The sequence below is a fragment of the Natator depressus genome, chromosome 14 (assembly GCF_965152275.1).
Source record: "Natator depressus isolate rNatDep1 chromosome 14, rNatDep2.hap1, whole genome shotgun sequence".
In the NCBI taxonomy this organism is placed as follows: Eukaryota; Metazoa; Chordata; order Testudines; family Cheloniidae; genus Natator; species Natator depressus.
In genome coordinates this window covers 14760590-14773304 of record NC_134247.1, presented here as the reverse complement: position 1 = coordinate 14773304, position 12715 = coordinate 14760590, and the positions used below count along the sequence as shown (strand labels likewise).

At 43.8% G+C, this 12715-nt stretch overlaps 1 protein-coding gene across 1 annotated transcript in view; it reads left to right on the top strand.

Annotated features, from left to right (window-relative positions):
• Positions 1-202: 202 nt before the first annotated feature.
• SLC25A19 (solute carrier family 25 member 19) overlaps positions 203-12715 on the top strand; it is an 18937-nt gene continuing 6424 nt past the window's right edge. The window contains exons 1-7 of the mRNA XM_074971948.1: positions 203-342; positions 986-1166; positions 1736-1891; positions 2577-2747; positions 4717-4900; positions 6187-6317; positions 8451-8638. Of these exons, the coding sequence (XP_074828049.1) occupies positions 1035-1166; positions 1736-1891; positions 2577-2747; positions 4717-4900; positions 6187-6317; positions 8451-8638 (962 nt within the window). The 5' untranslated portion in view covers positions 203-342; positions 986-1034. The remainder of the gene's footprint in view (positions 343-985; positions 1167-1735; positions 1892-2576; positions 2748-4716; positions 4901-6186; positions 6318-8450; positions 8639-12715) is intronic.

Sequence of the window (12715 nt, the reverse complement as noted above, 5' to 3'; positions counted from 1 at the left end):
GCCTGCGGCCTAAGGCTGCCTAGGTCCCACCCACCACGGGCTCCAGGGCAGTGAAGGCCGCAGTGACCAACACAGCCGCACCCTATAAGCCCAGCAAGTGGGGGAGTTCCCTTGCCCTGCACGCATGCGCGCCCCCCCCCCCCCGCATTACGCTGCGAGGTCTGGCGTGACTACATCTCCCACGAGGCCTGGCGCCTGCGATGATCCTGAGCATGCGCAGTCTGTTTTGTCCTCCCGGACCAGGACAGGCCGCTGGCTGGATTGTCAAGAAGCCGGGGAGCGGCTCTGGGCAGCGACGTGAGGAGGTGACAGCGTCCGGGAGCCGGCCTGGGCAGCACCGGGGTGAGCGTCGTCGTGGTGAATGTCTCCTCGGGAGGGCGCTGTGGGGCAGAGGCTTGAGGGGGAATTTCTGAGGTGCGGTGACCCCGGGTAGCTTCGACCTCAGCGCGTCTCCGTCCACACCAGCGACCGGTCCCCTCGGCGCGTCCCCGCGACCGGCCGTTGGGCGAACGGCCGTTGGGCTCGCGGCGCGTCCCCAGCCTGACCAGCCTCTGCCCCCAGCCTGTCCCGGTCCAACCCGGGAAGTGTCCCTTCTGCAAGTCCCGACCAGTAACCATCACTTCTGCCCCCCATCCACCCGAGCCCCACACCAGCAACCATCCCCTCCAGTAGGGCTGGTGCCAGCATGTCTGTTCCAAAAGTTATATCCTCCCCTTCCTCCCAAGCCAAGGTGTGTTTATTGTTGCCTTTGTTAGGCTGGATGAAGACCTTTTATTTTGCTTTATTATTGACCCTGTTTAAATAGTCCGTGTGTTCTGGTGGCGGGAGCAGTTTTAGGAGTCGGGGGTTCCTTTTTGGGATCAAAAATATTCACAGGCCTGAGGCTAGCTTGTTGTGTGACAGAGACTTCTTTGCTCCTCTGCGAGAGGTCAGAAGTAGACCTCTCACTGAAAACTCCTCATGCTCTTCTGTCTTTGGACTGTAGCACTCCTGGAGGTTGATGCAGGTGGAGGCTGCCTGTGGACCAGGTAGTGATGGTCGGCTATGACCCCAAATCTGAAGTGAAGTCCATCTCCGCTGTGGAGGTGGCTGTGGCAGGATCTGCATCTGGGTTTGTCACTCGGGCTCTAGTCAGCCCTGTGGATGTCATCAAGATTCGCTTTCAGGTACCTTTCCCAACAGCCCCCGTGACACATCTGGAAGAGGAACATGCAAAGAATAAAAAGAAGCAATGCTTTTTCTTTTAACCTTTTATAGTATTTAAATAAATCATTGCCAGTGTCACAAATACACCCAGAAGCTATTACATAGCTGATTAAACCTCTGTGTGTGAGTTAAATACAGATTATACACGGTAGACAGATCTATTCTCTTTGGGGGCCGTTTCTGCTTTCTGTTAACAAATTAATGTATTTTTCTGCTCCGTCTTATTTTCTTGTACATAGCTCTTATGTTTTTCTTGCTTTTCCTTTTTTTCCCCTCTCTATCTACCTGTCCTAATTTAGTTTTATTAACATTTTTGCTGAATATCACATCTCTTTAGCATTGCACATACCTCTTCTTCTACCCCCAACTCTTAAAGACCAGCAGCAGTGGTATCTGAGCCAGTTGTAGCTGCCATGAGGGCACACAAGGAGAGGGGTCTGAGTTAATGTAGGACACTGAGTGTTTCAAAGATCAGTTCAGGTCCTTGAAGCAGATCACAGAGTAAAGTAATTTCTTTGTTCTTTTTCAGCTTCAGATTGAACAACTCTCTCCCAGAAACCCACTGGCTAAATATTATGGCATCTTGCAAACGGCACACCGGATCTGCCATGAGGAAGGGCCAACAGCATTCTGGAAGGGGCATGTGCCCGCTCAGCTCCTCTCAGTCAGCTATGGAGCTGTCCAGGTAAGGTGTCAGGAAATCATCCAGGGCTAGCTTTGTTCTGAAATTTTTAGTTCCTATAGTGGCTTTGTCAGCAGCCTCATCCTGTCATAGCTGCCCATCGTTTACCCAGCTGTTTGTAGGGCTAGACCATTCATAGGGTATTTTGTATGCCAAAGTAAAGACTCTGGCAGTGTGATTAGGTGATGGTAGAGCAGTGGACCAAGAGGACAGATGTGGGTTCTAGTCTCAGATGACGTACTTACATGCTATGAGTCCTTGGGTGTGTCACTTATCTCTCTGGTTCACTTACTGGCTTTGTTCATTGAGGATGACAGTGTTGATAATACTGATTCATAGGTTGTTGTGAAGCTTAATTCATTAATGTTTCTAAAACCTGTTGAGACCATCTATTGAAAGGTGATGTATAAGAGCCAAATGTGTATTATTTAATTAATAAATTGTGGAGAGGAGGGAGAATTAAAATGGAATTGTCCTAGGAGGCCTTTTTGTTTTAAATCCCAGACTGTATTCTCCTAAAGGGAGAACTGAAGATTCTGAATGCCAAGAGTATTCCCCAATTTGATGGCTGCATCCTTGGAGGTTGCAAATGATGGATTTATTTATTTTTGTTAGAATGTGTTGGAACCAGGAGGGTTGTGGGTGATAAGAGTTTTCTCTGTGACGTATGTTTCTGTTTCTCTGTAAGTTTGTGACCTTTGAGTGCCTGACGGAATTGGTGCACAATGCCACATCATACAACACCCGCAACTGCATCGTGCACTTTGTGTGTGGCGGCCTGGCTGCTTGCACTGCCACCATGACAGTTCAGCCTCTTGACACACTACGCACCCGCTTTGCTGCTCAGGGCGAGCCTAAGGTATGAGTTAGGGGAGAAGACCTTTAGCTTTGTTATATTTGTTGCCAGTAGTCATGTTTCATTCAAATTAGTGTGGAGAAAACGTCACAACTTCCAGCAGGTGATCTGGGAAGGCTGGAGCCCTTAATTGGTGGTATTGTCATTACTGCAAAGTTATCCTTTGGTCCATTGACACATGTTTTGTCCTGGCAGAGAGAAGGAGGAACTTTTTTTTGGCAGGGCTGATTTGGCTCTCGTTTTGGTACTCAGCAGCACAAGGGATTTATTCCTCGGCCTTTCCTGAGGGGACATGTCTCAAACAAAGAATCAAAGAAATATAGGGCTGGAAAGGACCTTGAGAGGTTATCTAGTCGAACCCTCTGAACTGAGGCAGGACCAAGTATACCTTGACAATCCCTACCAGCTATTTGCCTAACTTGTTGTTAAAAACCTCCAGTGATGGGGATTCCACAACATCCCTTTAGGAGCCTATTTCAGTGCTTAATTATCCATATAGTTAGAAAGTCTTTCCTAATATCTAATCTAAATCTCCCTTAGTGTAGACTAAGCCCATTACTTCTTGTTCTACCTTCAGTCTACATGGAGAACAATCTATCACCATCTTCTTTACAACAACACTTAAGATATATGACGACTGTTACCAGGTTCCCCCTCAGTCTTCTTTTCTTAAGACTAAACATCTTCAGGGTTTTTTAACCTTTCCTCATAGGTCAGGTTTCTAAATCTTACATCATTTTTATAGTGCCCCTCTGGACTCTCTCCAGTTTGTCCACATCTTTCTTAAAGTGTGGTGCCCAGAACTGGACACAGTGTCCAGTTGAAGCCTCACCAGTGCCAAGTACAGCGGAATAATTACGTTCCTTGTCTTACGTACAACACTGTTGTTAATACACCCTCAAAATGATGATATCCTTTTTCACAACTGCGTCACATTGTTGGCTCATAAATATGCAAAGTGTACAAAGAGTCATGTGCAGGCTCTTACAGGTATGAAGATTTTAAAGCAGTCCTCTAGTAATCCAGTTTTATGTCCTTGTTTATACAAGGATCTGTCTCCCCCCAACCAAGTTCTGTCTCCCCTCTGTTCTTACTGGAGACACTTAATTTTGAATCAGAGCCATTTTCTCATTGTGTTTCTGCTTGACTTGTAATGGAATCGCAATCCATTCCCATGTAGTCAGTGTCAGGGCTTCACTGCAGGAGTAATGGTGAAACTAGGCTGTGAGGAAGAAATCACACCTCTGATACAAATACAAGTGCTGGTGAGCTAAAGCCATTGCGAAAATTACCAAAAATATGAGAAGTAGTTACATTTTTTAGTACGATAAGTCTTTGAGTACTGGTGTTTTCTAGCTACAGTCAAGACTGGACAAGAAATGTTCTCAGCTTGTTGAGTAAAGAGTTGTGACTGGCATATTTGACATCACTCTTGTAAATTAAGAATCTTTGAAGGACACACTATCGGTGAATTCAGCTGTGTTTTGCTCAGTTACCCAGAGCTTCCCACCTGCCCCATAATAGCTGTCCTGATCTGCCAGTCTCCCCTTACTGTCACTTTCTGAAGCTATTCAGATTAGGATGTTCTCAGTCATGGGGACCCATCTTTGGGGCTTGCTTCCCACCAGAGCCAAAGTTCAGGCAACTTCAGGATACAATGTCCAGACATGCCTTTCAGTGTCCAGCAGAACTGAGGGTTTGTTGGTTCAGTTAGTCTCATGTGGTAGAGATCCATGTTTATTCTGTCAGTCTGTTTTAATTATTATCAGGATTTCAAAGACTCAGCAGTGAGTGGTCATGTGATGATACGTGAAATGGTTTTGTTAATCTGTTTGTGCTAAAAATCAACCTGTTATATGTTGGGAGATGGGAATCCCCATGATCTATATCAGGAATGTAACCGATTTCTTAATAGCTGATTGTAAGTGTATCTAACAGGAGAACTTTACTGTTTCTGTTTCTTGTTGTTTAGGTTTATCGAAATCTTCGTCATGCTGTGGTGACCATGTACCAAACAGAAGGGCCTCTGACCTTCTACAGGGGTTTGACCCCCACTATCATCGCTGTCTTTCCATACGCTGGTCTCCAGTTCTCCTTTTACAATCTCCTGCAACAATTGTATAAATGGGTGATGCCATCGGAAGGAAGGAATGCAGGTAGGTGCTTGGGACGGTGAAATACTCAGTCATGGAGGAAGAAGAAGGGTGCTCCAGTGGCTAGGGCACTAGTCTAGAACTAGGACCTGAGTTCAATTTCTTCTCTTGTCACAGACTTACTGTGTGACCCTGGGCCAGTCACTTAATTTCTCTATGCCTAAATACCTTACCTGTAAAATACCTAAATACCCTACATCATAGAGGTGTTGTGAAGATAAATACATTAAAGACTGTGAGGCACTCAGATATTGTGGTAATGAGGCCCATAGAAGTATCATCGACAGGAAGATGAACTCTCCAGTCCAGTATATTATTTCTCAAATTGAGTCACGCGGCTAGTGCAGTGAAAAGACCTTGCTGAGACAGCCTTTATTTCTTTCAATTTTAGTAATATTGTGGGGATAGGACTGTCAGTGAGTACAGGATCTCTGAACAACTGTGTGTTCTAAAGTTGCTTCCCCTCTTTGGCTTGTACAAGAGGATTCATCTGGTGCAGGTTAAATCTCCCAAGTTGTTCTAATATTGATCTCCTGCTCTTTGGCTATTCTGAGTTTTTAAGAGAATTTCATGAAAAGTGGCACCTTGACAGCCCTGGAGATGGGACCTCCATCCACCAGAGCACATACATCATGGGTAGCATCACTGCAAGTTTCTGCTCCATCAGAGTGTTCTCAAGTAAAGAGATTACCTCCTGTGCGTGAGAGCAGCTCATCCTCAATGTTCATTCAGTCTTAGACAGCAGGTTGTGATGGTAGTTTTGTGTTGTGGACACCTGCCAATTAGGACCTGAACTAAGACTACCAAACTCTGTACAACCACCAGATGGTACCAATTTATGATCTCTACCAAACTGTTCTGATTTGAACCCTCAACTGGAAGCACAAGGTTCCATACCCTATTACCAATCTCCAGTACTTTTTTTCCCTAGCAATGTGAAAGCTTGCCTGGTTATTGATGATAAACCCTTCTGTTATTGTTTCTTTTGTGTATTGCCATTTGACAAAGCTGCAGAATAAATCAGTCTTTAAATTAAGAGTGGATATCTTTCTAAAAGATATGCCGTCACTCAAAGGAGTTGTGGACTTGATGCAAAAATTCTTGGGTGAGGTTCCATGGCCTGTTTTATGCAGAAGGTGAGACCAGATGATCATAATGGTCCTTCCTGGCCTTACAGTCTATGAATAAATGGGTCTGATTTACTTTCCATGATGCTTTTGTAAATCAGAACTTCATTCTAATCCTCCATTTCCTCCATACAATTTTCTTTCCACTTCTCTGCTTTTCAGGTAATGTTAAAAACCTCGTGTGTGGCAGCTGTGCCGGAGTTATCAGCAAAACCCTTACTTACCCTTTTGACCTATTTAAAAAGCGGTTGCAGGTGGGAGGCTTTGAGCAGGCCCGGGCAGCCTTTGGGCAGGTGAGAGATATTTTGATCAACTGGTTTTCATATGTTTATTTCTTGGTCTACATTTCAGCATTACCCAGAAAACTCATTACCCAGGTAACATCTGATTTTGAACAGGGTTCTGTTTATTTCCTCTCCGAGCCTACCAAAGCATTGTTGGTTGACTTGTTCACAATATACTATATATGAGAGAATCCTCTTATTAGACAGTCATTTGGGGTGGACCAGTCATCCCAGATAAGCAGCTACCCTGATTAGGAGATTATTTTTCCTTCTAGAAACAAAAATTTCTGAAAAGACCTGAAATTAAATAAAATACTGTAATGAGTAAAAATAACCATGATTTTTTTAAAAAATCACCTGTCTTCCTAATTTTGTAATTTCTGTGTTAAACTAGTGTTGAAGTTCTGAACTCTGATATTTTATCACCCAGTTAAACTCCTTAAACAAATGCAGAATTTTTGCTAGTACTGTTCTAAATAATCAGCAGTTACTGCAGTTCACTAGTGGAATAAATTGCCTTTCAGGAAGATGACCCGACTGAGCCGTGTATACTATATCTGTATGTATAGATCTAGGCTGGGAGACTCAAAGGCACCTACGGGATTGACAGTAGTCATGGCCATGTAATAAATTGCATTTATCTTGTACTATTGACTGAGCGTCAGATTTTTAAAGGTATTTAGGTGCTTAACTCACATTGATATCAATAGGAATTAGGTGCCTAAATACCTTTTAAAAATCTGGCCGTGACTCACTTGCATTGTGCTCTTGGAGAGGGGTTGAATGAAAGTGTGGAGGAGTTTGGATTTATTTTATTTTTCTAGGCACTCAGAATTCATGGTGGGTACCTAAAGAGACTTGTATAAATCGAAACAAATTAAATACTTCTAGCATTCCTTACCACCTTGAAATAGACACCCATTTTAAAATTGTATTAGAGAAATATTTCCTTTCTCCCCCAAATATGAAAATGTACCTTCCAGTTTCTATTGGCCTGACATGCAAATTGGGTAGTACCCAATCTTTGAACCAATGACAGATATATAGTCTGAGAGGAAAGGATGTAAATACTAGGGAGGGAGAGGAGTAAGTTAAGCACCAATGTTGACACAAGAACAAATGGATATAAACTGACTATCAATGAGTTTAGGCTTGAAATTAGATGACGGTTTCTAACCATCAGAGGAGTGAAGTTCTGAACAGCCTTCCTAGGGGAGCAGCGGGGGCAAAAAATCTTACTGGCCTCAAGACTGAGCTTGAGACATTTATGGTGGGGATGGTATGATGAGATGGTACAATGGCATGTAGCTGATCTGCGACTGCTTGTAGAAAATATCCCTAATCGCTGGTGATGGGACCCTATATACGGAGGGCTCTGAGTTACTACAGAGGATTCTTTCCCAGGTGTCTGGCTGTTGGGTCTTGCTAAAATGCTCAGGGTACAACTGATTGCCATATTTGGGGTTGGGAAGGAATTTTCCTCCAGGTCAGGTTGATCGAGATCGTGGGGGTGGAGCATGGGGCAGGGATCATTTGCAGCTTTAAATTAGTGTAAATGGTGGATTCTCTGCACCTTGAAGTCTTTAAATCATGTTTTGAGGACATCAGTAACTCAGCCAGAGGTTATTAGTCTATTAAGGAGTGGGTGGGTAAAGTTCTATGGCTTGCAATGTTCAGGAGGTCAGTCGACTGGATGATCATGATGGTCCTTTCTGGCCTAAAAGTGTATGAGTCTATATGGAAAATAATACCAGCACATTCTGAAACAGTTGTTCTGCAAACTCTGTAGCGTGAACAGTGCATGAGGTGTGGTATAAAGGATTTCCTGTCATTCAGTTGGCGTGTAAGCTGTTGCTGATAATGGTAAATGTAATTTGTGGCTGTGGTCCCTGCATCTACAAATCAGTGTACACTCAGACTGATTCTTTAATGCTGCCAATTAGTCATAGTGAATATCCCTAGAATCTCCATTGCACGTATCGAGAGTACATTTTTGAAACAGCCCTTGGCTTTCTTTCAAGTCCTCTGAGTCCCTTTCCTGGATGTGTGGAATATGTTACAGAGCTTTCTGAGAGAATTCTGCCCAGGTGAGCTGAGCTTGTGCTATTGCTCTCTTTACTGTCTCAACTCTTCTCCCCCCAGGTGCGGACGTACAAGGGTTTAATGGACTGTGCTGGGCAAATTGTGCGAGAGGAGGGGCCTGTTGGATTGTTTAAGGGTCTCTCCCCCAGCTTGCTGAAGGCTGCTCTCTCTACTGGCTTCACCTTCTTCTGGTATGAGTTCTTCTGCAACCTGCTGTATGCCCTGAAGAACACTGGCAGCACTAAGGGGTAGGAGGGCTGAAGAGGCAGGACTTATCATCTGCAGTTTATTCTGTGGAGGAGTAAGACTAGTGGCCTCATTGTCACATGGAGTGGGGTGGGGAATGGCTCCTCCCTGCCAGGGCTCTGAAAACACATGTCCACTAGCTTTGGAGGAAAGATCTGTTTGCAACAAAACCAAAGGAGCAGGTGACTGCGGCTTCTGTTGAGGACACTGAGCCCTGGGGTACACTGAGCATCTTTCATCATATCTCCTATAGTATCAGCATTCACTGGGAGAAGGAGTTTTATAAAAACCTAATGCTACTACCCGTCTGGCAACATGCTCTGAAGTGGCATCTGATCAAATGTATGAAATCCTTCAAGCACAGGGACCCATCTGACTTAGCTAGTGCCACTTAATGATGCCACATCTTTAAAGATTCAGCCCTCTGCTTAGGGCCTGTCCATTTGCTGCATATTCTCATCTCCCTGCTGTACAGGTAACCCCTTCCTTATTCTGCATAGACACCTGTCTTCTCTTTGCCATTGACATTTACCAGCTCCACATCCTCGGCCACTTTAAACGTAGCGTCATCTAGCAATGTTTATGCCAACCCTGATTTGCTTTCTCACTACAAGTGGCAAGCTTACTTTTGTTTTACAAGTGTCCCTTATTTTGCCTGTGAGTTCTGCTATGGGCCTCTTAGGGTTCTACTTTGCTAGTGTAATGCTCTTACAAACAGTTCTGCAGGTCTAATGCTGTTTGCTGTCAGGAAGGTCTCTCAATGCACAAAACCTATTCTTGCTTCGCACTGACATGTTGGGGCTCTGCTTTGCTATTAGATTGTCATGATTAAACAGATGCTATAAAGATTTTTTTTTTTAACCTACCTTAAAATAATAAAGATAGTCCTGTGGAAACTAGTGACTCTTTAGTCATCAGAGAGCCAAGGAATTGCTGAGCACCTGGTGCACTTGGGAGATTAATTCTTTGAGTCTGTTGCTGAGGCTTGAGAGAGACCTGAGAATTGCCAGTTAGACTGAAAGAAATGACATGGTTGCTCATGTGCAGGGCATTGGAGCAGATCTTCCTCCCTGGAAATATTTCCAAACCTTCTCTATTGTGGGTTGAATGATCTAAACCTGTCACAGTCCCTTGTCGGGACTGAAGGGCAAAGAAGCTTGAGGAGTTTGGAGTTGTTTATGTATAGTTTGTTTTTGTTTTTAATTTTTGTGAAGCAGCCTGGTGAGCCTCCATTTGCACTAGGAGGGAATGAATGGGCAGAGAGCCTCCACATTGATCATGGTTTGTTGCACACTGGGCTGTTGATGATACATGTGATGGGTCTATATAATCATTTAGCTGGTGGGGAAGGGATTTAGTGGCCTCTGTAGTAGAATGAAAAGACAAACCATGATAGTCATTTCATCTCCCATCCTTGATGTCTGTGTCTTTAAAGTATTTCTAATGTGCCAATCACTAGTCTCTAAACATGAGTCACATCATAAGGAGGGGAAGTGGCTAAAAACAAGAGCATTGATTCCCCTTACGTAAAGGAGAGAGATACTGGTTTAATACAAAGAATTAGCAAGGTGGGTCTTATTTTCCTCCTGTTGAGTTTTGCAGGATCAGTACGTCGGGGTTATATTTCCTAGAATCAGATAAATTAAGTGATGGAAAAGATTCATTAGGTCACCTTGTTCCTCCCACCTGCAAGTGCAGGGTTGTTATTTTTGACTGTATACCTGACTTCAGTCCAGTTTCCAGTGACTCAAGTCAATAGGCTTGCACCACTTCCCTCGTGAGACTGTGCCCCAGTCTAACTGGTGGCGATTGTTGGAAGTTTCTTCTAATGTAATCCTATCAGTGAGGATTTGCTTTGCCTGAAATTCACCCCACAAGCTGCTCAGCAATTGCATTTGTTTTTATCCTAGTGCCTTTTATCATCTGGGTAAAGCAAAGCACTTTACTAAGCAAAGTACAACATACTAATATTACAGTAGCTGTAATGGAATCCACAACAGTGGCTGCCTAGCCTTGGCCATTAGGTCCTCTATGTGCAAATACTGCAATGAACACTTTCCAATAGCATGTGTATTATTTCCAATAGCACTGATTACTTGAACTCATGTACAGTAACATTCATCTCTCAGGATGTTTACACAGAGCCGTATTAGGTGCTTCAGTGAGAAAAACAAATGTTCTAGGATTGGTTACTGAAGTGAGTCATTTTCCCTTTTGATTTTAAGCCTCCATTGTTATGCAGAGCCTTAATCCTCTGCGGCATTTCTAGCGAACATCTGAATGGACCTTTTGCAAATTCAGTAGACTTAAGGCTTCTGACCAGCTGTGTTTTTTCACAATATATGTTTAACGTGTGCCTGTCTCTAAAGAGAGGAAAGAAAACATTAAATATTTATTATGTTCCTGTCTGGCTTTTCCTTTCATCTCTTTTGAAGCACTCAAACCATGTACATGATGGGGTGATGCAGTTGGATCATATTGTTCAAACACCCTCTAACAAGGGCCTGATCTTGCTCCTGTTGCCTGCAGTGAGAACAAGGCTCATGAATTATACTGCAGATGCAACCATATTTTTTATTAGAATTCCAAAGTTCCTGGGCTTGGTCACTAGAGGGTACCGTTGCCCCAACCGCAAAGCAGGAGATGGCTTCAGTGCTTAGATATCCATTACTGCACGATAACTAGTGATTGTCCAAATGGATTTGCACAAGCTTGATCATTCCACGGTGTGAGAATTAAAGAAGCAGATGTTTGACCTACTTCGCCAATCTGTGGTGGACAAGTTCAGACTTAGTTTATATGTATCTGTAACACAGTGTTGCAGAATGTTATCAAAAGCTGCTAATTCTTCATTCACTAAAGCTGCTTTCTAGCTTCAAGAGTATGCTTTGTTCTACTTTTTATAAATATGCTAATGCTAAGGAGCCTCATCACACATTAAGCACTTGGTAACTTTGGAGCATAAAGTGTGTTCTACAGCACCTGCTCTTTTGAGACCTTGTTAAAGTGTGAGCTGGCATATTCCCCCTCTCTCTCTATTTATTTTTTTTTTTTAAAGCTCATATATTTTCCCCATTCTTAAATTCTTCAAATGTTTTTTCCTACCTTGCAAGTAAAACCCCTAGTGCCAAGACCTGAGCAGTTCTGCTCCAACATACTCATCAGGTTGCCTATCTTAGAGAGGGAAGGAAAAATAGAAGAGTAAATAGATTTCAGTTTCAAGCTTCTGAAGTTCACTTATAAACTGTGAAGGAAAATACGAAAGCAAGAATAAGAGGTTCGGCTCTTTGTTTATGAGCAAACCCCAGACTTCCAAGCTAACAGAGGAGAATGTGAAGCCATGGACTACTACTGTACAAAAGGAATAGCCTGAAAAGAGGAAAAGTAACCGTCAGCTTCAAGCACGTGAACTGATCTGAAAGTTACAACCATGTGGTGTCTGCTGGGAGGCACATGAGGCCTGTTGGATATAGACATGCCCAATTCCCAGTGAGTAGTTTTTCATGTTTCATTAATCACCATAACCACTAGTGAAAATCGCGCACCCCTTCTCTCTATTCTGGTAGTGCCAATAGAGGCCAAAGGTTGAATGGACCATGGAGTGGGAAGGACTCACATGCCTGGAAAGTAGATCCCTACAGGGCAGGAGTGGGGCATGTTTGCAGGACAGTGTGGGGAATCTGCACTGCAGCTTCTTTTGCTGTATTGTATCTATCCTGCATTTAAACAGAGGGCTGTAGCCTTTTGCTAGGGCTAAGTTCATAGAAAAGTCAAAAGATTGTATGGTCAAAACAGAGTATTAAAACACAGCTATGGACGAAGAGCTCTTCTGACTGGGAGACAACAGTCTGAGTCAGAGGGAAACGGGCACACTCTGACCCTCACTCCCCCAAGTCGTAGGATGGTGAAAGAGAGCGGGGGAACAGGGGGTTGCAAGGAAAGAGATGGACAGGTGAATGCAGAAGGTTGCGTAAATCCTGGTTCTTCCAGGCGGTGGCGCTGCTGTTTCAGCACTCCCAAGTTCCTCCTCCCCTTGGCTCTGGCTGCTAGGAAATGACCTAAGAGGAAACCCGCAGGTT